Source organism: Pollicipes pollicipes, unplaced genomic scaffold, assembly GCF_011947565.3.
Source record: "Pollicipes pollicipes isolate AB1234 unplaced genomic scaffold, Ppol_2.1 Scaffold_7262;HRSCAF=8765_pilon_pilon_pilon, whole genome shotgun sequence".
Classification (NCBI taxonomy): domain Eukaryota; kingdom Metazoa; phylum Arthropoda; class Thecostraca; order Pollicipedomorpha; family Pollicipedidae; genus Pollicipes; species Pollicipes pollicipes.
Window position 1 is genome coordinate 24,386,718 of NW_023597055.1, and position 25,493 is coordinate 24,412,210.

The 25,493-nt window shown below is 63.4% G+C and overlaps 1 protein-coding gene across 1 annotated transcript; it reads right to left on the reverse strand.

Moving 5' to 3' along the window:
• Positions 1 to 719: 719 nt before the first annotated feature.
• LOC119113623 (meteorin-like protein) lies at positions 720 to 24,934 on the reverse strand (the record flags this gene model as incomplete). Its single annotated transcript, XM_037237911.1, has 4 exons — positions 720 to 2,122; positions 2,211 to 2,325; positions 4,578 to 4,634; positions 24,718 to 24,934. Coding segments are annotated over 4 exons (597 nt in total), but the record flags the coding sequence as incomplete, so codon positions are not given.
• Between the last annotated feature and the right edge of the window lie 559 nt (positions 24,935 to 25,493).

The window sequence follows — 25,493 nt, forward strand, 5'->3', positions numbered from 1 at the left end:
GGTGGTGGTGTCAGTCCGCGTGAAGACGATCGCGCATGTCGAGCCTCGGATCTGGACACTTTTGTGCCAATAATTAATCTGGCTTAACTCAGTTTGCTCTCTACACTTTATATATATATATATATATACATATATATATATATATATATATATATATATATATATATATATATATGCATTGTGCTTGCCTACAAATTCTGATTAGCCTCAAATATCCAAAAACACATTATCACCAAATGCCGCGTTAGTATTCAGTCGGCTCCTGCCGGCCAGTCGCGTGTGTCAGCCGGCTGCAGTCCCTGTCTCCAGTCGGCTGCAGTCCCTGTCTCCAGCCGGCCTCAGTCCCTGTCTCCAGCCGGCCGCAGTCCCTGTCTCCAGCCGGCCGCAGTCCCCGTCTCCATTCGGCTGCAGTCCCTGTCTCCAACCGGACTCAGTCCCTGTCTCCAGCCGGCCTCAGTCACTGTCTCCAGCCGGCCGCAGTCCCTGTCTCCATTCGGCTGCAGTTGTCCTTCGCCGCTCTGGCACGGGTTCGCCAGGAGCCGACAGGGCGCCGTGCTCCGTCACTCTGTCGCGAGCCCGCCAGGAGACAAGGCGCTGTGCTCCGTCGCTCTGGCGCGGACCCGCCAGGAGACAAGGCGCTGTGCTCCGTCGCTCTGGTGCGGACTAGCCAGGAATCAATAAGGCGCTCGCCCACTTTCGACTGCCAGGAAAACACCACCTCCGTACGTGTATAGGGTATATTCACTGTACACCGCGGCGCTAGCATGACACTCTCACGCAGCGGGCTCGCTCAGAGATCACGGGCTGGTGGCTCTCAAATGCCACTCGGTCGGCGGCGCACAGTCAGTCAGTGGTCCTCACATCCATGGCCGGGTCACATGGACCGCTGGTCTACCGAGTCAGGCCCACCACACACCAGCGCAGCGCGTGCCAGCTAAAACCGGCTCAAACCGGACAAATGTGGGCCGCCGTGTTCACGCCGACGACGGTCGACCACGACCAATCTTTGACGGGGCTGGCCACCGTGCTATGTACAGTTGACACTGACGGCCGCTCGCGGCGGCGTGCACAGACCTTGCCGAGCCCCAGACCACCGCCCTCCCGGGCCGTTGGCACATCAGAATTCACGGCCCCGCAAACGCTTGCGACGCTGACGCCTAGGCTACAAAAGAGCGGGGCTACATGGAAAGACGCCGCCAGTCCACACCGTAGTGCGACGATGAAACGTACCCTGTTTTTCCACGCAGCAGCGCAACATGCCCTTGACCCGAGGTCAGGGTCGTGACGAAGGGAACGCGTCGCCGCACTGGGTCAAGGTTAAAAGCTCTGGGATATCAGCCGGGCCAAGACGTAGCGCAAATGTTATTCGATTATGTAGATCAGCAACGCGCACTTCATACCTTTTACACCGTCGTTTTGGCACTTGAATGGAAAACAAAGTATCATCGGATTTCGCTATCACAAGTATCCTGACGCAGTGCTCGACCAGCAACGCGAGCAATGTCAACCTCACCAGCTGACGGGTAGGTGAGGGACTCGCGCAGCAGCCGGTCAGTAACTGCTGTATAATCTCACAGCTGTCGCTGAAATGGGCACGCAGTACTGAAGCGAACATAGGCAGACACGAGCCCTGCCCAGACGCCTTCTATCTCCGACGTCTCGCCCCAGCGGTCGGACCCAGCCAACGTTGCCGCTACGCTAAACGCTCTCATCCATCAATTGCACTATGTACATGCATATCACAGTCTTCACTTTGCACTGATAAGCAAAGGTTACGTAGCATCGGCACAGATAAGAAGAAGCAATCACATCGCAGGCCGTGGAGACGAGCCCTGCGCTCGCGCCGCTCTCCGCGCGCGGTCCCCTCACCGCCCCCGGTCGGCCGCGGCTGGCGTCAGCGGTCCCGGCGCGCGCCTACGTCTCCAGCACGCACTCGTTGGTGGCCGACCGCTCGGCGGCCGCCCGGATGCGGCGCCACTCATCGACGGCCAGCGAGCACGTGACCATGGGTACGCCGAGCCGGTGCCGCCCCATCAGCAGGTACTGGGCGCGGCCGGAGTGCGCGCCACAGTGGCGCGGCACGTACACGCGTCCCCTGACGGCCGTGTCGGCCGTCGCCGCACTGTCGGCGAACTGCACCGCGGGCCGGTACCGGTCGCTAACGTGGTTGCTCAGGTCCCCGGCGGGCGCGTCGCCAAACGTTAGTTCGCCCGTTCGTTCGGAAGATGTCGTTCGTCTGCCGGATGACGCGCGAAGCGCTCAGCAGCAGCGCACTGCGGTCCAGCCGGTCGTGGTGCTCGACGCCCGTGATCTGGCCGCGCACAACTGCCGACAGAAACGGTCTGTCAACGAGCGGTCACCGAACGGTCACTGGGCGGTCACCGAACGGTCACCGAGTGGTCACTGGGCGGACACCGAGCGGTCACCGAGCGGTTACTGGGCGGTCACCGAGCAGTCACCGAGCGATCACCGAGCGGTCACATAGCGGTCACCGAGCAGTCACTGGGCGGACACCAGCCGGGCCATCGGTCGGGCGCGGCCGCAGCTGGCAGCCGGCACGACACGCGAGACCCCGCGCGGCAGTCCGGTCCGTCCGCGGCCCGGTCCAGTGCAGCTGAAGACGGTCAGTAAAAAGGCGGCTCGGTGGCCGCTTTTCCGCGTTGGTGTCGCCCGACTGTGGGCGTCGTCGCAGGAGGGGGGGGGGGGGGGGGGCACAGGTGGAACGCCGCTTGCTGCAGAATGGGGCGACGTGTTTAACGGGCGATCAGGTCTCCAACAGGGCGACGTGTGGGAGCTGCAAGGAGGCAGCACAATCACGCAAGAGCTGCGAAAGGACAGCACAGTCCGTGAACTATACAAGAAGACGGCACAATGCTATGAGAGTTGCAAGAAGACAACACAATCCTCCGCAGCTGAGGCAGACAACACGAGATCTCGTGCGAGCCGCGACAAGACGGCACGATCCGCCACTACGAGCCCGACAGCTGCTGAGCGTGCCGGCCGGCGGGTCCGAAGCTCGACACAGAGACCGCCCCGCCACTATCCCAGCACACCACCATCTCAGCTTCTTCGGTGAAGCGTCCGGGGCACAATTCACCGACCGGATCCTCAAGAACGGCCCGCGCGCGGGTATGGACGCCAGTCCGCAGACCGGACACCCGGTGGTGGCGCACCTGGCGGTCGTGCCGCGAAGCTCCGCTGGGGCTCCGCAGCGCGTGAGCGAGCGAGCCCGCCTCGCTGTTTTTGTTACGGGACGCGACGCACGTGGCCGGGAAGCGCGTTTGTGAGCCGTCCGAGACTACAGTGGTCACGTTAGCACTCAGGAGCCGTGGAACAACCGGGAACCGAACTCAGGACCTGCGGGAGCCGTGGAACAACCGGATATCGAATTCAGGACCTGTGGGAGCCGAGGGCGCTGACCTTTTGGCCATAACGCCAAAAGGTCCAGCACATATCTCCAGCTGGAGATTCGTAAACGAGGCCAATGACCAAGTGCTATTTCACAGGTGATGACGTGATGACGTGATGACAGAAGTAATGACGGCACACCATTGCACGGGCCCTGCGGCATCGCGGCACAGACAGCATTCGCCAGCCGACACTCGCGGGACATGCTTGGGGAGCTGAGCCAGCTATATGGAACTTCTCGGGCCTGTTCCCTCCATGCATCGTCATACGCCTAATGCACAAACACACGACGCGACCGCCAGTCGCAAAACCTGACGTGATGAACGCCCCATGCTAAAACAGCGCATTCCGCCAGTCACCCCATCGCGACGTTACTCCATCATGGTGGCCTCCTGGTGGATGCGTTCGAGCATCGCTGGAAAACGACGGTTTGGGTCACGCGTCGTTTTTGCTTCGCTTTAGCCATCAACGTCGCCACCGTCAACTTTGTCACTGACGAAAACAAGCAGCGTTCACGAGCCTGCCATACGCTCATCAATGACGGCAGCCTGCGGTCTGGAGCCCGGTCCAGTACTCCCAAACGCTCATCAATGACGGCAGCCTGCGGTCTGGAGCCCCGTCCAGTACTCCCAAACGCTCATCAATGACGGCAGCCTGCGGTCTGGAGCCCGGTCCAGTACTCCCAAACGCTTATCAATGACGGCAGCCTGCGGTCTGGAGCCCGGTCCAGTACTCCCAAACGCTCATCAATGACGGCAGCCTGCGGTCTGGAGCCCGGTCCAGTACTCCCAAACGCTCATCAATGACGGCAGCCTGCGGTCTGGAGCCCGGTCCAGTACTCCCAAACGCTCATCAATGACGGCAGCCTGCGGGCTGGAGCCCGGTCCAGTACTCCCAAACGCTTATCAATGACGGCAGCCTGCGGTCTGGAGCCCGGTCCAGTACTCCCAAACGCTCATCAATGACGGCAGCCTGCGGTCTGGAGCCCGGTCCAGTACTCCCAAACGCTCATCAATGACGGCAGCCTGCGGGCTGGAGCCCGCCCGCCTGGGCTGGAGCCCGGTCCAGTAGTCAGCTCCTAGTCCTCGACCTTTGAGCAGGGCTCAGCAAGTAAGAGCAGGTCAGCACGGCAGCCGGCGGCGGCCGACGCGGTCGAGGCGGCGACTCACCGAAATCGCTGGTGCAGTAGCTGAGCAGCACCTCGCTGTCCGTGCACGGCCGGCAATCTGCAGAGGAGGAGAGGTAGGTCACGGTCGGTCACGGTCGGTCACGGTCGGTCACGGCCGGTCACGGTCGGTCACGGCCGATGACGGTAGGTCACGGCCGGTCACGACGCCGGCGGCGGGCTCGGTCGGTTACCGGCACGGTCGCTCGGCCCACCACGCCACGCGGGCCCGCTGGAGCTCGGGCCCCAGGAAGGCCCTGGAGAGGCCCGCTGGGACTCGGGGCCCCCTAGGAAGGCCCTGGAGAGAGGCTCGCTGGAGCTCGGGGTGACGAGTCGGTGGCATCATCGCCTGTCAGACCGGGCGCCAGTGATCGACACACCACGCCGGCGGGCGGTCATTGCAGAGCGTTCGTAGCTCACCTGTCGCCGCAAACGACCCCGTGCACGCGCGTGTCTGCGGTACGCACAAAATACATGGCACCACGATACCAGGAGGTGAGAAAAGCGCAAGCCGGCACGGTGCCACTGGTGAGGAAGGCCCGACCCTGACCGCGCCGCGACACACAAATACAGCCCGCCGTTTCTCGGCTCAGATTTGCACCCTATTGAAGCGAAATGTAATGGACAGCGTGCACGCATAATGCGGTGCAATTTATCGGCGGCGGACGCGAAAATTTCAATTTTCATCATATCTGAATCATTTGTGCATCTTTAATCAAAAAATAAGTACGCAATTGATTAGCTTACTGAAAAGATAAACATTCATCTGAATTAATCTAATCGCCCGCGCAATCTGAATATTTCGCCGCTGGAGGGCGCCCATTCCGACCCCTGTGCAGCACTAATCTGAATATTTCGCCGCTGGAGAACGCCCATTCCGACCGCTGTGCTGCACTAATCTGAATATTTCACCGCTGGAGAACGCCCATTCCGACCGCTGTGCTGCACTAATCTGAATATTTCACCGCTGGAGGATGCTCATTCCGACGGCTGTGCAGCACTAATCTGAACATTTCGCCGCTGGAGGACGCTCATTCCGACGGCTGTGCAGCACTAATCTGAACATTTCGCCGCTGGAGGACGCTCATTCCGACGGCTGTGCAGCACGCTCTTCTCCGCAAATCCTGCCAGCGATGATCAGTGTCCTCCCGGTCGTCTCCCGAGTCCGCTGTTCGTGACTTCAGACAGCTGACCCACCTCCGGACCACCAGAGGGGAGGGGTGGGAGGGGGGGGGGGGGTACGGCGTCGCCAGCGGCGGGGAGCCCGCCGTACCAAACGGGACAGGAGTATGTGGCCGGCGGCGCCCCCTCTGGCGCCCATTTTGGCGCCGCCCGCACGACGTCCCTGCGGACGGCGGACCTCTGCCATGGCCGATGACCTCAAGAGAGAGCAGCCGGGCCTTTCGGCCATGACTGGGCTCCGGGGGCCGCCCAGCAGGGACAGGTGGCGCGCCCTGCCACTGCGCTGGGCAGGCGCGGAGACGTTCGTCCCAGCGCCGGCTAATGCCACCACAAGCCGCCTAATGCTCGTACAGGAGCCAATGGCAGCAGCGCCGCTCAGGACGGACTGAAAACTTGTCATCAGCCGGTTCAAACACAAACATTTCAACCGCCTCAAACCAACACCACAAAAGCCTTTGCATTCATAACTCATTCATAATGCAAACGCAGCGTTTCGCCAGTGGGGATCAACAGCGTCCATCCGCTTCCCCCTCCCCCCCCCCCCCGATTCGCGCGCCTTTCGCCACCGAGGTCAGGTCGTCACGCCCTCGCCCCTCGCCCTGCCCTCAGGCGCATGTCTTCCATCCGCGAGAGATCCGCGCATCCGCAGCGTGAGCGCCTAAACTTGGCGAGCAGCGCGGCACACGGCCCGCCAAACGGCCCCCATCAAGGTGGGCCTGGCGAGCGGCGCGGCACACGGCCTGCCAAACGGCCCCCATCAAGCTGGACCTGGCGAGCGGCGCGGCACACGGCCCGCCAAACGACCCCCATCAGCCGGACCCGGCCGCCAGTCCCTCCCGATCACCCAACGCAGTAGCACCGTCCGACACTTTTACGACATTCCCCGACAGGAGCCTATCTTCCGCGCGCGCGCGCCGTTCGGCGCCGCGTCCGGACAGGAGTGGTCATCCATCTTGGGAGGAGGCGGGCGCGGCGGCGGCCGCCCGGTCGGTGAAGGGTTGGCCGGCCCGTTACCGGCGCCCTCGCCGCCGGTGGCGCGTCTGCCGGGGGCCTGAAGCCGTCGCCCGGAATGTTAATACCGCCGCCTGTTGGGACACTGGGCGCGGCCGCCGCGGGCCAGCCCGTCCGACCCGTGGCGGCGCGGCATCGCTCCCGCTGCCACAGAAGACAGGCGCCCGGAGAGATGACCTCAGCACGCCGCTCTGCTACCGGCAGGGCGGCCGGCCCTGCCCAGCCGGCGGCAGCGCCGCTCGACCGTGACCGGTCACTTCGGGTCAGGCCGAGCAGGTCACGGCTGAGGCCGCGGCGCGACACGGCCGGCGCGCCTGTCACGGCACTGATCTGTCACCACTCTGTCACGGCGCTGAGCTGTCAGCAGTTGTCACGGTGGTAACCTAAGCACTTGCTGGTTTGTCTGGCTTTTGAAACGTTCGCCTTTCTCCCGGGCAGGAGGAGGCTTTCTTTCTTGGACCGGCCTGTGTGACCGTAGGCGGATATTCGCCGATCCAGCCGCTGCCTTCGTTCTATTATCTACTCCATCTGTTTTGCCGCGTCGCAAAGTCCGCCACAGCAGCGAGCGCCTAACACAATTGCTGCGCAGGGTAACGCAACCGCCGCGTTGAGAGGCGCGCGTCAACCTGCGCTCCGCCGGAGGGCTGAGGACGCGGCGCTGCAGCACGCCCAGATACGCGCCTGCACAGCCGCGGTCCGCTGGCGCGCACGCCGGCGACTTGCAGAGGTCACTTCCGGGGATGTGCCAGAGCGGCCAGAGGTTCACCGGCGCTGGCGGTAGGACACGCGCGCGTTGCGGCGCGTCGGTCGCGTGACCGCCCCGGGCACTTCATTCGAGGAGCACGCAAGGCTGTGACTTGGAAGCCTCCGCTCATTACGTGCGGTCAAACTCATGTTTGCGCGGCGGCACCGGTCTGCAGCATGGAGCGTCACATGGGCTGCTGGTCCTGGTCCCCTGTGTGCCCCTGGTCACTTGGCACCCGCCGCCTATCAACAAGCCCGCGCGGGACAAATCGCCGGCCAGGCGCCGCCAGCGCAACTGCCGCTGACAAGGCACGACGCCGGCGCGCTGCCCAAAACAATCCCCGGCTGTAAAACAACACCGACAGACATCGGGCACGGGTCAGGGGAGGGGAGGGCAGGGCAGGGGGCGGTCCCCGTGCCGCGGACAGCGCGGCGCCTCCCGCCTCGCGCGGGGCGCCGCGCCCGCCCGCGACGGACTGGGTGGCTCCAGTGTCGCCGGGTCAGGCGCAGGCGGCGCAAAAACACCCACGGTCAGGGCCGAGGAGCGGGGGACGCGGCTGCACCCGTGCCGCAAAAACGGCGGCCACGCTCGGCTCCGGGCGATGGGGCCATCGGGAAGCTGCCGAAGGACGAGCCGTCGCGCCGGCCGCCCGTGGCAGCCAGGTGGTTAGGGTTGCGGCGAGGCTATTTTGCGAGTGGCATCACGTGGTCTCCAGATGATGACGAACGATGAAGAGCCGTCTCAGGCGGTCACCCACCAATGGAGTTATCCGGCAGCCCAAGAGTGGAGCTGCCACAGACAGCACCAGTGTGGTGCCGTCATGTGAGCGCCAGGCGAAGTTTGCCATCATGTGGCCGCCGGGTCACATTTGGCATCAGGCGGTTATGGGCTGATGGCCACCTGATGGGCTGACGCACCATCAGATGGCCCCCTGGTGGCGAATCCATCAGGGGACAGAACGGTGTCATCAGAACCATTAGCCTGCCTGCGTCGCCGACCCGGGCCGCGGGTCGGCCCTCTGACGGTTACCGTGGTGAAGTGGCGGGGGGGGGGGGGAGGGGGGGAGGGACGGACCGGGCTGCGGGTCGACCCTCTGACGGTTACCGTGGTGAGGTGGCGGGGGAGGGGGGGGGAGGGACGGACCAGGCCGGGGGTCGACCCTCTGACGATTACCGTGGTGAGGTGGCGGGGGGGGGGGGGGACGGGGGAGGGACGGACCGGGCTGCGGAACCGACACGGACCGCCCGAGGGCTGGTCGGACCCACGCCCAACCGTGGTTCCGCCCCTGGGCCTGTCCCGGCCCCACAGGCTCGGACGGACGGGCGAGGGTCACGCCGCGTGCCGACACGTGGTCCGGCTGGGCTGAACAGGCCGAGCCCTCCCCTCCGACCACGTGCGGCCACAGACCAAACAGCAGGAGCGGTGGCAGGGGCGGCGGCGGGGGCGGCGGCAGGGGCGGCGGAAGAAGCGGGGGCAGGGACGGCGGCAGGGGGCGGCAGGGGACGGCGGAAAGAGCGGCAATAGGGGCGGTGGCAGGGGGCGGCGGAAAGAGCGGCAATAGAGGCGGTGGCGGGGGCAGGACGACAGAAAGTCGACCGATGCACCATTCGGTGAACACCACAAATACCGATTAGCGTTCAGTGCTATCTTCCTCCAGAGGGCCGTTCGCATCTTGTATCGTACAGCCGATAGCGGTCTCCTTCGCTGATAGCGGGGCCCGCACAACTGCGTAGCATCTAGGTAAGCCCGCACTGCGCAGTTGTGGGACATATAAGTGACAGCCACTGGCGCCACAATCACTACTCCAGCGCACAGGCGTCAGCGTCGTGTGGCCTGAAGTGTGATGGGCGAGCATCGCAGGCAGCCAAATGTCTGACCATAATGACCTGCGAGCTGCAGGGCTTAATCACCGATAGCAATAAGCCTGAGCTATGCCTCCCCATCATCAGGTCATCGCCGACTTCAAATAGGGCCGCCTCATGCTGCACACCACGTGCCCGGACGCTGTCGGGCTGCTCCGCTGTGAAGATGTGCGACCACCGCCGGCACATTTGTCTCCCCGGGTGACGGTTCGTCTTCAAAGCAGAATACATATTTGTTCCCGCACCCTTCCCCTCTCGCCCCCCTCCCCTCCCCGTCCTCCCCACTCTATGCCACCTGTTCTCTGGACGTTGGCGGCCACCGACCCCCGAGGCAGGGGGGGGGGGGAGGGAAGGAGAGTAAAGTGGTTCAGTTACCCGACACGGACGACGGGCCTATTTCAATATGCACAGAGCCGACCAATGTCGGCGAGGGTTGAGATGAACGGCCTCCCGTGGCGGCGCAGTGTTCACGGAAGACCGGGTCTGCCGAACAAAGACCATCACAACGGGAATCGGGCTCGAGCTCGAGGAAACCAGCCGAGCCAAATGGCCGGAGCCCGCGATACAAGTGGGGTCAAAATCAGTCCTTGAAGGGAAGCCCCCGCTACCGCTGCGCCCACCGTCCGACTGTGTTACGGCTCCTCCAGTTACAATACGGGAGAGAAGCGGCGGATCTTACTGTCCCCGGGCGACAACGCATTAAGTGGATGGCCAGGCCGCTCTCCTGTCACTCTTGTCTGCGTACCCCCAAAAGGTCACCGTGATAGACAGCGACGGCACGCGAGTACAGCGGCGGGCCACCGCACACCTGACTAATGCTCCTACGCCAATACTGGCCATACGAGAGGCCAATACATCCATACTGGCCTCTCGGAGCTAGCCATGACACAATCCTCCACTAGACTCACCCCTCCACCTTCTACCGCTCCGCACCACCCGTAACATCATGCGTATGCATGTCCATGGTGACCACACTCGATGCCACTAACCGTACCACCCGTACCACCGGTGCCACCCAAGACATCATGACATGATGTTTTGTCAGCAGAAATGGGCCGACCTGTCCCGTGTGACTTGCACACTTGCAGCAATTCCAATAGCGTTTTGGCTGTTGCCACCGAATCAATTTTACATCGGAATGAATTCCTGCACTGGGTCACACCCCGTGAGTGCAAATCGGAGTTGGCTGAAAGCTTGGCCGCAGCGCTGAGAGTCCAAGTAGAAGCCAGAGTCGGTCCCAGCCAGGCGAGATCTGAAGCAGACCTGGTGACGGGATCTGACCCCAGATCTAGATCCAGAATTTGGTGCAGTGCGGGCCGCAGCGCCGCGCGACGGCCAGCATGGGGAGGATTTCCCGCGACGGCGCAGACGGCGCATGGGGCCTCCATCTCGTACCAGGGGCGTGGTTTTGCAACATCAGTTGGTGGGGAGCGGTGGAATCGGCTAAAAATGACTAGATCTACGCCCATCTTGACGCAAAGCCGAATTTCTCCACGGATTTGGCCCACTTCCCTTTCCCTTGAGCCAGATTTAGCCCAATTTCCGTTAGAAGGTGGAGACGGAGGGCGCTGGCGGCATAGTTGAGGTCAGAGCTCTTTCAAGCTGCCTACGAACTGGTGTCCATCGGGGTTCATCGTGCTCTCCCTCCCTCGAAGGTCGCAGGGGCATAGCTTCGCAAAACGAGGTGGGAGGCTGAACAGTGCAAAATAACGCAACTTCCCCAAACGCCAACAAAATGGCCTCTCTCTGGATTCGGCCCACTTTCTTCGCATAGTTGTGGTTGGGGGCTGAAGTTTGAATTGAGGGGGGCCGAATCCCCCACCCCAACATAAAAAGATATGGGGGCATATATCACCAAGGTGTCAGCCTCGCGCCTTTGCGATCACCGTCTTCGAGAACACTGCTCTAGCGAGTAGATGTTCCCCAAACAGCGCATGATAACTTGGCCGTTTCCCCAGACAGCCGTGGCGACACTCAGCATTTGACGCCCCTAAGGCAGCGGTGCAGTTTCGTGTTCCGTTGAGGGAGACGGGGCGCCGCCTCCCAACTTTGGCAAAAAGTGGACCGAACTCGTAAACTCGTAAAAAACGCTTTGGGCTTATTTGGGGGGGGGGGCAGGATTAACCAATTGCCCCTCCTTAGCATCCAACCCATTTCGCGAAACTAAGCTGCCTCGCGGCGCCACGGGAGCCGTCTTCCCCATCAGCCGGCCTCCGCGTTGGCGGCGGAGCTGATACGTCGAAAGGCCGCGCCCGTGCAAGACTTGACTGTCTGCAGCGCGCGGCCAATACCGATCAGCCAATCAGCGCCGCGTCGCCATAGCAACCGGGCGGGGCGGTGGCGTGTGCGGCGCCGCGTCGCCGCCGGCGCTCGGCGGCGGGCGCCCGCGTCACATTCCTGATCGGGCGCCGGGGGGAGCAATCATCGCCGCCCCCCGCTGCCCCGGCCGGCCCGCGTCTCCGGTCAGGTGAAAACAGGGGAGCAGGGGAGCGCCAGCCGACCCCCGAGCGCGCAGGGCGGCGGGTCGACTGGTGGCCGACCCGGGTGGCGTACGGCGCGCCGCCCGAACCCACACAGAACAGCCCGAACAGCCCGACGCCCAGTTCGGCGATATAGAATGCGAACACGGACCTCGGTGCTCTGAGACTGGATGGACGCACTTTTTGTTGTTGTTGTTGCGGCAACGTGTGATCACGATCTCGGATCAGCGGCGGATCCAGAAACGCCCAGAAGGCGAAACTTTGGAAGCTAAATACAAACAAAGTTTCAAACGTTTCAGATATCACTTACTTTACTCCGAGGAGTGCTAGGAGTGGGGAATTGCTTTCATTTTCCACAAAACTTGAAGAGGGTCCATTTAGCCCGCTTCTCTACCTCTTGGGGGGGGGGGGGGGGGGGTATTGCCTCTCGTTGCTCCCCAACCGGAGCCACAGTGCTCCGCACGCGGCGTGACCGTCTTGGGTCAGACTCCAAATTTGGGAAATACAAGTCGCGCACGAAGATAACTCCCAGCGAACGACCCACCCTATCCGTTCCTCCTCCCCCTTCCCACCAGCGACGCTGACATGACCACCACTCTGACTCAGCAAATCATATTCGCAGATAGCATCGCGCCGCCGCTTTCGTCTCGGCCGCAGAGCATTTCCGCCGGGCAGCACCCACCGACGCGCGCCACGCGCAGTCGTGCCGAACGTCCGGTACGGCCGGCCGGCGCCTGTTGGAGGACGGCCGGCGTCTGTTGACGGCCGTCCGGCGCGGCGGCGCGGTCATGTTGGCCGAGTCGCTGCTGCGCCACAATGGCCGCCCGGCTCATCGCCGACAAAGCGCGCACAGTCGTGTCTGTTTGAAGTCGGCCCTGCCGGCCGGCGCTGCTCAAACAAACACCTGATTGGCGATTCAAGTCACGTGCACTGGGCAGATCCCGCGGCGGGGGATCGGGGGGGGGGGGGGGGGGCTGCAGACAGCTGGCTTCTTATGGGGAATGCAGCATCGCTGGCAGATGAGAAAACACAAATAATCCACCTGTTTCACCGGACACGACGATCTCAAACGTCTCTCTGGATGCACCAATGCTGCTGTTGGCATGCGACTGGTCACGTTCCGCAGGCGGTACAGCTGATTGTCGTCCAGAGGCAGAGCAGCAGCAACACCGCCGTCGTGCTGTGTGCGAAGGGGCCCATCCACTCGCCCGCCGTGCTCCACGGCTCACCAAGGGCTCCCAGATTCTTAAGCAGAGAGCTGCATAGATCTGGGCACTTTGTGGCTTCGGTGGCAATGCGGTTGGGTGGAGCCAGGGGTCGGGAAGGAGCCAGCTGATGCATCGGGAAGGCCCGACGTCTTGGAATTGTTCAGGAGACGTCCTTCACATTGCGATGGGAAGAAGGTAAGGCTCTGGAGGCTGCCCCCACCCTGGTTCCATTTTTGGTGACAGCGATGATGTTGCGTTGCCACCAGCATCAGCACCAAAGCAATTCATTTTTCATTTGTCCCCGCAAAAGGCACAAAGTTTAAGCCGCTGACCAGCGGTCGCCACCGCGCATCCAACTCAGGAGACGCCTGCGAGCGGTCCCACCGCTGCCGCCAGTGCACCAGGAGGCCTCGGCGCACTTGGGGGGGGGGGGGGGGGGGCGCTGTGAAGCCGTCACGTCAGTGTGACGCCCGACCAAAAATACGCGGCGTGTTTCAAACACGCTCGAATCTTTCAGGCGTCACGTCCTGTGTCGCTCCTGAAGACAAATGTTTGGTGACGAATATAGCGGGGAATGCGCCGTCAAACAGCAAAGCAAAGAATAGACTAGGGAGATCAGCCCCGCGCCCTCATCACGGGCCAGCGCCTGCCCCTAAATCACGGCGGAAAGGACAAAGAGGCTAACGTCGAAAGGTTGTTCCGTTAGCCAGCGAGCGAGACCTCAGCGGCCAGCAGCAGCCGGCGCTCACCCTCGCCAGTGACGTCAGCCTCGACGGCCGAGCCGCCAACAGGTTCGATTAAGAGGCTTAGCGCCCCGGCGCGGCCGGCCGCCCTCCAGGGGTGGCTCGAGACCGAGCTGACGGGCAAACGCCGCCCCGGCGCGGCCGGCCGCTCTCCAGGGGCGGCTCGAGACCGAGCTGACGGGCAAACGCCGCCGGCTTCTGCGGCCCGGCGCGGCCGCTGCGGCTGGCTCGTCGTCGCGCTCCGCGCGCCGCGGCGTCGCGAGCCTGCCGGTGCCGCGGCGCTGTAGGTCCGGCCGGCCGGCTGACGTCAGGTGAAGGGTGACGGGCCGGGCGGCATGAGGTCAGCACGCCGCCGCCGCCGCCGACACACGGACCATGTTTGCGCCATGTGCGCCGCCGCGGCCGGAGCCCGGGGCGGAGCCGCGCCCGGAGCCGTGCCCGGATCCATGCCCAGAGCCGCCCCCGGAGCCGCGGGCGGAGCCGCGCCCGGAGCCGTGCCGGAATCCATGCCCGGAGCCATGCCCGGAGCCATGCCCGGAGCCATGCCCGGAACCGTGCCCGGAGCCGTGCCCGGAGCCGTGGCCGAAGTCGGCGCCGCCGCAGATGCGCCGGTGGACCAGCGCCGGCGGACCAGCGCCGCCTGCTGGCTCGGCGCTGGTCCGCCGCCCTCAGGCCACAGTCCCGAATGCAGCCATCACTGCTGGTCTCTCCCTCTCAGCCCCACGCCGCCGTCCACGAAGCATCTAAGCAGCGTCCGACAAAAGCCTTGACGCGGGGCTGCAAGGCAGGCACCGGCGGCGGCAAGCGTGGACACAAATGGCATCAGCCACGGCGGGATGGATACGGTGCCGTGGGTGCGCAGGGGTGCTTCTGCGCTGTACAGGGGTGCACTGTCCCGCGGTCTTCCCCGTCTCCGTTCGTGGCGGCTCGGTGCAGACGGCAGCCAGTCACCAGAGGCAGTGTCCACAAGACGATCCAGTGCCACCCTGTCGCCGCGCCGGCCGTGGCGTGCAGGGGCGGCGCATTTTATACACAGCACCACTACTCGGCTCCGGACCGGTCAATTGTCCTCCAAATAAGGACGGCGATAGATAGCCGCCGCTGCCGACAGAGCAGCGGCAGCCCCGCGCCCCGGCGACAGGCGGCCGCCGTCAGCTCTGCCGCCGACCGAGCGGCGCGCGCACACCGCTGAGGGGTTGACCTGACCTCGCGCCGGTCAGCCGCAGCCGACGACGCTGCCGCTCCGGGTCCACGCTCCACACGGACGGCAGGCAAAGCCTCATCCGGCTGGATTCGTCACTCAGCAGTGATTTCAAGTCAGGCAGACCCCGCTCGGCCATCGTCGCTGAGCCCGCGTCCAGCGGCGTGGCAGCCGAGCTGACCGCTCGGCTGCCCCGAGCGCCCCCTCGCGGTCGGAGCGAACGAGCCGCCGCCGCCAGAGGGCGCGCCCGCCGATCAGCACCCGTCCGCCCGTCGCCGGCACAGCAGCGGTCGAGGCCGATACTCGGCGGCTCCAACCGCTGACAAGGCGGCCCTGGCGGTCCCAGCCGGCTCGGACGGCACGGCACGGGACGGCGCGCGCCCGCCTGCAGCAGGCCCGGTACTCCACTCGATGACGGGCAGCGGTGGCGGCGCAGGCAGCAGAACGCCCAAGATCAATGACGACTCGGGTACCGCGGGCTTGGCGCGGGTTCGGATCAGGTGTGAATCGGGTGTGAACTGGGTGTGATGCGGGTGTGAATTGGTTGTGAGTCGGATGCTAGGCAGGCGCGGGTCGGGTGGTTAGGCGCCTCCCCTCATCTTAGACTTCGCTTTCCCTCCCTACTTTGATAAGAAAGGGTGACTGAATCTGTGACGAAACCCCTAACTGACGAATTCTGCCAAAGACTTCTTAATTTTCGCTGCTGAACCTACTCCCCCCCCCCCCCCCCCACACACCACCTTACACAACTGCGCTGCGGCTCAAGTGGAGTGTCCGGTGTCCAGTCAGCTGGGACCAAGCTGGAGTAGGTCCCAGCTGGCTGGGCGGGGTGTCAGTTGTCCAGTTAGCTGGACCCAGCCGGAGTGGGTCCCAGCTGACGCCGAGTCGTCCAGCTCGGGTCCGCCGGGCACGGCGGACCGGGTTCAGGTTCGGATTCGGTCTCGGCTCCAACACCACAGATCGGGCCGAAGCCGAAGGCCACGGCCATCTGGGCCGTGTTAACAGCCACCAGATCCGTGTCGGTGTCAGCCAAGGCCTACAGCGCTCGTTCGGGGCGGATACAGCGCAGTCAGCGCCGGCTCCGAGCCGATGGCTGTTTGTTCGGCTTATCTGGTGCTGACGACAGAAGCAGGCCCGCTCACAGGAGGCCCGCTGAAACGTTCCGTCACCGACCAATCAAATAGCTCGAGCGGGACATCGCGTCTCGCTGGATAACTGATAATCCCAGGAGCCAAACCTCACGGAAATAGTGATGGGGACGGGCGAGAGGATCACGTTTGCCCAAACATACGAAGGCTTTATGGGCAGGTTCGGTGTCTGACGGCTTTCCGGTCGCTTACACCGCCTATCGATGAGTGAGATAAACATGGGGAAAGGACAACCTATCACGAAGAGGCACGGTTCCTCCCATGGCCACTCGTGGTTCCAATCGTGTGGACGAAGTCGTGTGGACGAAAGGCAGCCCCGGCCCGCTATCGCTGCATCTCAGTAGAAGCCTTCAAAGGCTTTAAGCCTACCAAATCCGTTCTGTGCTCACATGGTTCCGACAACGAGCAGGAAATTCCGCCCTTAAAGGCAGTTTTTAAACCCTGGCAAATCCCCAACAGGTGGCACACTGTCAAAATCAACCTTTGCCTCCAACACACTGTCATTGGCCTAAACATGCCGTCGAAACTGGAGTACCACTGTCAGGCATTCCAATCCCACCATGCCAGCGTTCGGATAAATCCTTCACACACTTGGTGCGCCATAAAGAGCCCTGTGAGAAAAAGCATGCAAAATAAGCTCTGGTGTTACGCCGCAACCTCCCACACCATGAACAGGACACAAGTCACCCACAGGCCCTTAACCACAGACCAGCAGCGAAACACGCAGCATCAAATGAACAATGCTAAGCAGCAGAAGCACGTCTGATAAACCATGGGAAGTACACCGGTTAACCCCGCGGAAGTACGATGGCTCAACCAGCGGAAGTACACCGGTTAAAGCAGCGGAAGCACGCCGGTTAAGCCAGCGGAAGCAAGCAAGTACGCCATCCAAACCTTCAGTTGAACCAGAAGCATGATGGTTGAGTCAGATGAGGGGCGTTGTTCAAATATGCCAAAGTAAGTCAGCCAGACCAGCAAAAATACGCCGGTTAAACCAGCGCTTAAAGCAATATCACAGAGCAGCATGCATCCAGCGTCACACAGTCCGGGTGAGTGTCACCCCCACCCCCGCGACGGCCTGTGAGCCAGCTGGACACGTGACGTCACGCAGCCCAGCCGTCAGCCGCCGTGACGTGCGTGGTGGCCCGCCACGGCCGGGGTCACGGCCGGGGTCAGCTGAGCGGCGTCGTTCAGCGACACAGCCGGCCTGGTGACGTCAGCGTGGATGGGGATGGGAGAGGGAAGGTACCGCCAGTGGCCACGGTGACGCCCTCTCCGCCCCCCCCCCCCCCTCCACCCCTTCCACAGTCGCATCCCACCGTGCCCGTCCGCTGGAAGGAGCGCCACGCTGCGACATTCTATCACGACCGAAAGTGAGAAAAGCTAGGCCCGGCCTCACAACGTCCGGACAGATGTCAACAGTCACGCCGACTGTCCAGACTCGAGCAGACTCCGCCAGACTGTCTAGGACTCGGGCGGACTCCGCCAGAGTGTCCAGACTCGAGCGAACTCCGCCAGACTGTCCAGACTCGAGCGGACTCCGCCAGTGTCCAGACTCGAGCGGACTCCGCCAGGACTGTCCAGACTCGAGCAGACCCCGACAGACCATCCAGACTCGAGCGGACTCCGCCAGACTGTCCAGACTCGAGCGGACTCCGCCAGACTCCAGACTCGAGCAGACCCCGCCAGACTGTCCAGACTCGAGCGGACTCCGCCAGACTCGCCGGGTCTAACACATCACGGCTTTCGCCGCGCTCCAGCAGACCGAGCTGGACCAGTCAACTCGCATTTACGCGAGCAACTCTGCACCACTTAGAGCGATACTGCATCTTTGGGAGCGACACTGCACCACTGGGAGCGACTCTGCACCCCAGGGAGCGGTTGCAAAGTGCAGTGCCGCCGGGGCGCGCTGCGTCGCGGCCGGACTCCGCCCCGACACCGGACTCCGGACTCTGGACTCCGGACCGCAGCGCTGCTTACCCACGGCGGCCTCTCCGAGCTCGCAGATTCGATCTCGTTCATCTGCGAGTCGTCGCCGCCCCTCAGCGCTGCACGCCGCGTCCCGGCCCGACGGCCTCCGCGCCGAGCAGCGCCGCGCGTGCGGAGCGGGCCGCGCTCTGTCACCCCTACATGCCCTCTCTCCGATCTGGCACGTCATGCTCGGCGCCCTCTGCTCTGCATGCCGCCGCTTCTCCCTCCCGCCGTTCGGCCGCCGCGCTATCGTCCCTATCACTGACACAATCTGAATGTGGCTAATTATCCAACAAAATACCGCTGGCAGATCGGCGCCGACGTCCGCGGGCGCTTTATTAACGGCCGCGCTCGCTCTCGCCCTGCCCGGGGCCGGGCGTCGCGCGTCGCTGGGTGTCGGCAGGGGCGCCTTCAGGTCCGCCACAAGCCCCGCGCACCCCCACACACCCACACCCACACCCACACACACAAACGCTCCCCGCCCCACCAGCCGCGTCGGCCTAGTGACACCTGTCGGGTGATCGGGTCGTCCTTTGACCCTCAAACGTTCCGTGCCCGGGCGCGCCCCTGGAGGTGCGCGCCCCGTGTAGGCCGTGCTGTGTCCAGCCCAGGCGTCATCTGCGAGTGAGGCTTGCAGCCATCAGCGTAGCCGTCGGCGGCACCCCGTCCAGGCCAACCGCTGACTCCAAGCGCGAGGCAAACTATTGCTATAACTGATATCTGCCGGACACCCGGGAGACGCCTGCGAACCCTGCATCAGAGGGTGTTGTGTGTTTCCGGAAAAGAAATCCGAGCGCTGCGAGCGCTCAGGCGCGTCTCTTCAGGCCGGCCATGGAGCCGGAGTCCCGTCCATCTCTGGGTCAGCATCCTCTGAGAGATCAGACCGGCCATGGCGCCGGATCCCCGTCCATCTCTGGGTCAGCATCCTCTGAGAGATCAGACCGGCCATGGCGCCGGAGCCCCGTCCATCTCTGGGTCAGCATCCTCTGAGAGATCAGACCGGCCATGGCGCCGGAGCCCCGTCCTATCTCTGGGTCAGCATCCCCTGACAGACCCCTCAGCATCCCTTGGGCGGGCTGCGTCAGCCGATTCTGATCTCAGCGGCGTCCGTTGATTGGATAAAAACGAGTCCGCTCGATCACGCACGCCGCCCGGCCCTGACACGGGGGAATCCGGAGTCCTCCGGCCGCCACCCAGCTGGCCGCGACACCGGTCGGCCGGTTGGCCGCCGCCGGCATCAGTTACTGAGCTCCTCCGCCGGCCGTCCACTGGCGCTGGTTCGGCCGGGGGCATAACCTCGAGGTGTGTTCGGCCCGGGGCGCGACTCCAGGTGCACCCGACCGCCAGGGGCGTGGCCCTGAGTAGCTCACTCTTGAGACGCGCGTCGCCGAACGGGCGGAAGCTGGCCCGGCCAGTTTCACCGCCTTTGCCCCGGTACATTCCCGGCGCACGTCACCCTCGTCACACCTCGTCAGCGCTGGCGTGGCGTCACATCCGTCACGCCGACGGACGCTCGTCGGTGGCTGGATTCCTGGCGCGACGCCGTCGCTCCAAATCGCACGGAGGGCGGCAAACGGACAGACTTTCGTAAGACGCTCCCGTTTCCGGCGACCGAAGCCTGCGCCAGCAAAAAGTAATGCAGGGCATCACGATACGCGCCTACGCTCGGAAAGAACGCGCAATGCCGCCTGCTGGGAGTTCGCGTGACGCATCAAGGATGAAGAGAAACTCTCCAAAACAGCCGCCTACCTTGAGCGGTATGGACGGCCAACATTTCCTCGCCTCACGTCGATACAGCTCGGCGATGGGGCAAGGGAGTGAATAAAAAAGATCAGTGCTCGGCAGCTGAGTCGCCGGATTGCATAATCGTACGCACGGAGGAAGCTGCGTGCCCTATGTATCGCTGACCCTCGGCAAGTGGCGCAACTACCGACCCGACCGACCCGAACTCAGAGTCGCGTGGCTCTGCGACTCAGCACCGCGACTCGGGCCGCGCGCTTTGATGTGGCGCGCCAAATAATTGGCGCCACCATGTGGCAGCGGGAGCGCGGCCGGCTGACCTTGAAACAGGTGGCTGGCTGGCCGTGCCGCGGTCCTGGTCGCCGGGACGGGCCGGCCTCCTGCCGCTGGTTCAGTTTGTGGCCACGGGGGACGCACCGCAGGGGACGGTGGAACAAGCCACCCGCGGCCACCGAGGCAGCGCCAGCAGCCTTTGATCGTCCCCTGACGCGTGTAGTCGATCGCATCGCTTGCCGGCGCAGTGGTCAGCATCAGAGGAACATGAGTCATGAGCAAAACTGAGATGCACAGCACCACCGTCATAAGCTGGCTCGCACGACTACATCACTGCTCGGCGCCCTGAGCAGGAGCGCCTTCCTCTCACCGAGTCGCAGGCCCCACAGAAATAAATCACTTGGAAAGCATCCACACCCGATCGTGCCGGCTTGCCCACCAAGCAGTTTCCAACCCCCGCGCACCCTGCACCACGGCCCTGCGAGACTGCAACGCAGTGCAACCAGCGGCGTGCGGCCTCGGCGCACCCGCCCGCACCGCCCGCCGGACTAATCCGCTTGTTGCGTCTCCGTCCCGGTCCCGGCCCATCCCGCACCTGAAGCCGACGGCCCCGGCCGGCAGAGGGGAGGAGCGCAGGCAGAGCGGAGGGGGCCGCGGGCCGGCCAGTCAGCTCCGCGTGGCCGACGTGACGCTGGCGCGTGCCGTCTGGGCGGGTCACGTGGCCGGCATCCGCCCGCGACCCGCGCGGCTCGGGCCGAGTCACGTGACCGCGCGCCGCGCCGCGGCGGGAGAAGCGGCGGCGGGCGGTGGCGAAACGCGTTAGGTTGACGCCGCCGGCCCAGGCCGGGCAGGCGCACGAGTGGAAATGCCGACCGGTTTGCGCGGCGGCAGCTTTGTCCCGTTGCGCCATTCTCCTCCGAGGGCGCTGGTTCGACGTTTCTGAGCGTGATTTATGCACCCAGCGAGGTGATGCAGCCGAAGGGTCGATGACGAAACTAATGCAGTGCAGATCTGATTCGTTCAGATGGTGGGGGGGGGGGAGGGGTAAGGAGCGAGATTATAAAAGTGGCTACCCATTATAACATTGGAAAGGAACGCTCTGCCAGTGCAATGATGAAAAATCGCATTCCTCAGCAATGTAGAGGAACGATAAGACACATGACGCTGGAATATCGAAACGTGGCAACATCGTGCGTGCATGAAGTGAATGCATGCATATATATATATATATATATATATATATATATATATATATATATATATATACGAACTACTGAAAACAACTAACGAAGTCATCATCACGCAGGAAGGGCGGAACGAAGAAGAGGGCAGAGAACGAATAAAAGGATGGCAAGCAGCGAGAACGCATGCACACGAAGAGGCCGTGAGATCGAGGGCGATACAGCGAAAGAGCGAGAAAGCCAGAGAACACGGAGACAAAAGAAAAGACGAGGAGAAACAGATCGTGTGAAATGCCTGATAAGAGGGGGGGACAGGATAGAGCCGGGCGACCTGGACCAGCCCGGCTCCGCCTGATAAGAGGGGGGGAGGGACAGGATAGAGCCGGGCGACCTGGGGCCAGCCCGGCTCCGCTGATAAGAGGGGGGGGGGGACAGGATAGAGCCGGGCGACCTGGACCAGCCCGGCTCCGCTGATAAGAGGGGGGGGGGGACATGATAGAGCCGGGCGACCTGGACCAGCCCGGCTCCGCTTCGCCGCCGCGCGCCGCGCGCCGGACGCCTGAGTGTTTACATCCCAGCCCGTCTGTCATCCCGCGCGCCGCTCCCACGCTCCAGTGCCGGAAGCGGGGTCGGGCCGCGCCCGGGGCGCCGTGCGACGCGCCGGCGGAATTGCTGCCGCTGTCGGTGCCGGTGCCGGTGCCGGTGCCGGTGCTGGTGCCACCGGGCTCGGCTGGCCGCGCGGGACGGAACGCGGCCGCCGCGGCACGGTGAGCACCTGTGCCAGGGGCACAGGTGCTCAGGCGACAGGCGCCGGACGACAGGTGCTGGACGGTAGACGTCACGGCTCCAGTCACGGCGGCGCGACATACGTCATGACTCCAGCTACGGCGGCGTGACAGACGTTACGGCTTCAGTCACGGCAGCGTGACAGACGTCACGGCTCCAGTCACGGCAGCGTGACAGACGTCACGGCTCCAGTCACGGCGGCGTGAACAGCCGCGCCGACAGCCGTGGCCGCTGAGCCAGCCGGTTCACCACCTCGTCCTCGCCGAGGGCTGCATTGGCCGATCAGGTTCGGCGGGCCGCCCGCGACGGGCACGCGTCACGCCAACGCGTCGTCCAGGACGCTGACGTGGCTGCCCACGGCCTGATCTGACTTGGGTCGACCCTGGTTCTGGCCGATCTGACCCAGGACCGAGCGACCAGAGGTGATCTCCCGGCCCGCCGACTCACAGACGCTCCCTGGTCGTCACCGGCCGCGTGCACACTGGACCGCCATTGGCGAACCCCGCTTGGACCGGCCACGTGCCCACCCATCCGAAGGCGGGGGCGATAAAAAAGGCCCGGCGACCTGCGGGACATCTGAGCTATTTAGCGATAATGCGCGTGGGGGCGAAAAAACCGCGTAGAGGCCCTAGAGGAGCGTGCAAGAAGGGCGGACGTACTCAAGCATGGCGACAGAAGAAACATTGTCGGCTTTTGAATAAAACATACGCTCAATATGCCCCGATGGATCATTGCCGGCAAAAAGTTCTCCGACGAGAAATGGCAATCCACAGCTTGTTTAATTCAGGTTATGTTCGGAGCTAGTCATGCCTCGACCCGTCTAGACTTAATATCCACCTAGAAAAACGCCGAAATCTAGCCAGGTATTTGCCTTCGGAGATACAAAAGCCCCGGACGAACAACTACTCTTTGTGCACGAGGACATCTATGTTTCCGAGCGCGTGCGTTCACCTCTTTTTGCCTATCCCCGTCTGTTTGTGCATTCGATGTCCGATTGCAAAGTCTGAATATGAATGATGATCAAAATGGCTGCCGTTTTGTTTTGCCGCGTCGCATGTGACTGGCGTCCCGTGCCGCTGCTTATTGGCGCGCATGCGGCGATCAAAGGCAGGCAGCCAGCCCCCGCCGCGCGGGTCGACAGCGGTACATTCCGCCAAGACCGAGCAGCTGCTCTGCGTTGTTTTCGCGAATGTCTGCCGTGATCAGGCAGCCGGGATGCATCGCCAGCACTGATGCCGGCGCTGGAGCTCTTGCCAGGCGGTGACCCTCCCAGCCTGCAAGGGTCCAGCGCCTGCTAGCGTCTCGGCGCGGCCGCGGACTGCTTCATCCCTAAGGTCAGACACCTGGGCGCAGCCACGGATCGGTTCAGCCTAACGCTTAACAGCGTGGTGTCGCCTCGGATTGGTCCAGCCCTGACGTCAGCCGCCTTGCGCGGCAGCTGGTTAGCTTAGCCCTGACGTCAGACGCCCTTGCGCCGCCGCTGATTGGTTCTACCCTGACGTCTGACGTCTTGGCGCCGCCGCTGGTTGGTTTAGCCCTGACGTTAGACGCCTTGGTGCCGTCGCTGATTGGTCCAATCCTGACATCAGACGCGTGGTGTTGGGCCGCGTCAGCGCAGCGGCCGAGTGTTCGGTGACAAGCTGAGGCCACCGGTAGCGCCAGAGGAGACTCAAAAGTGACCCACAACACGACACCGGGCACCGCGGCCAGCGACGTTCGTCGGGACACTTCTATGGAGCCATTCTCCCCCGACTGACAATAATACCATGGGAGTCGCGACACCAGTAAGGCCCATCTCGCTCCCACCTCTCGCGCTCCCGACAAGTGCCCTTCAGAGCACGTATTTTTTTGTTTTAAAACATGTCCTTTGTTTCCGGTTTCGCAGACCACGTGACTGGAACACGTGGCCCAAAGTTGCTGCTGCTCGGTAACGCAGCTGAGGCCCTCAAATGATCTGCTGAGTAGGTGCGAGGGTAGATGTCAGAGCTTAATAAGCATCACTTCACCCGGTAATGATTTTGTACGCGTGAGAAGGCACGAAGGGGCATTTACAGAGAGGCACGAACAAGTGCCATTGTTTCTGCTGGTTTGCTGGTTACGCTTTGGTTGGTTGTAACCAGGCTGATCAATGGTGCCAATAGAATTGGGACGTGGACAGGATGTGAACGAAGACCTGGAGCATTATCTCTCGTTGCCAGCCGAGAGATGAAGAGCGAGTATAGCTCGATGCGAACCTAGGATCAAATATCTTCCACGACCACAGAAACCAGCTCCATCCAGCCGATACATACGTATGCGCACTCATCTGAAACTGCCGATGCCCTCCCCCCCCCCCCCCCCCCTCTACTGAAGCGCTGGCCATAAGCTAACCTACGACATGGGTCACCTGCGCAGCGCCACCATCATCCGTGCCACCCGTCCGCTTATTTCCGCCGAGCCGCGGACAGCGCCGCTCCGATCACCCTCCAGCTCCAGCTCCAGCTGCAGTTCCGGTACCAGTACCAGTATCAGTATCAGTACCAGTACCAGTACCAGTACCAGTACCGGTATCAGTACCAGTGCCAGTACCAGCTCCAGCTCCAGTCAGCGCCCAGCCGTGCCCGTGCCACTCACCTTCCAGGTCGTCCCAGAGCCGGTCCGACTCGGTCGGCTGCGCGTCGTACTCGAAGCTCACGCCGCTTCTGACTAGGGGGTCGGCCCGCTCGCCGGGCGCCTCGAGGAAGAGCGAGGCGGCGCCGCCGCGCGAGACGAAGCAGCGCCAGCGGCCGGCGTCCAGACCGTCGTCCTCGGCCCAGAGCAGCTGCAGCCGCCGGTGCGTCTCGACGAAGATGCGCGCGCCCCGGCTGCCGGCCTCGCGCGCAGACCACGCGCGGAAGTCGAAGGCGTCGGACGGGTCGAGCGCCACGCGCAGGGCGCCCTGCGGGTAGCGCCACTGCACGCGGGCCGGCGCCGCAGCCCAGCGAGACGACCGTCACGTGGCCGGTCGTGCCGTGAGCAAGCCCGCTGCAACAGAGGCAGGGTCGCGGGTTAGAGGAGAAGGCTTGCGTGGCGCGGATGCGAGGAGCGCGCTTCAGTGACGACGAGTGACGACAGTGACGACTCTGGGGGAGTTCGGGGGGGGGGACGCGGTTTGTGCATCGATTATTTCCATACAACGCTATGGAGTCAACCTTATCTTTTTTTGAGCGAGACGAGGTAACTGTCCCTCCCTCTCGCCGTTGTGCCAGACACATTCTCTGAGATGCGGCAGCATGAGCTCATCGTGGGCCCAAGCCGTCGCCTGAGTGCCGTGATCTGTTTGAACATCAACGGTCACGCGCGGCGGCGGGCAACGGAGGGCAACGGTCACGCACTTCAAACTTCCTGGACGGAAGCTCAGGAACGCCTTA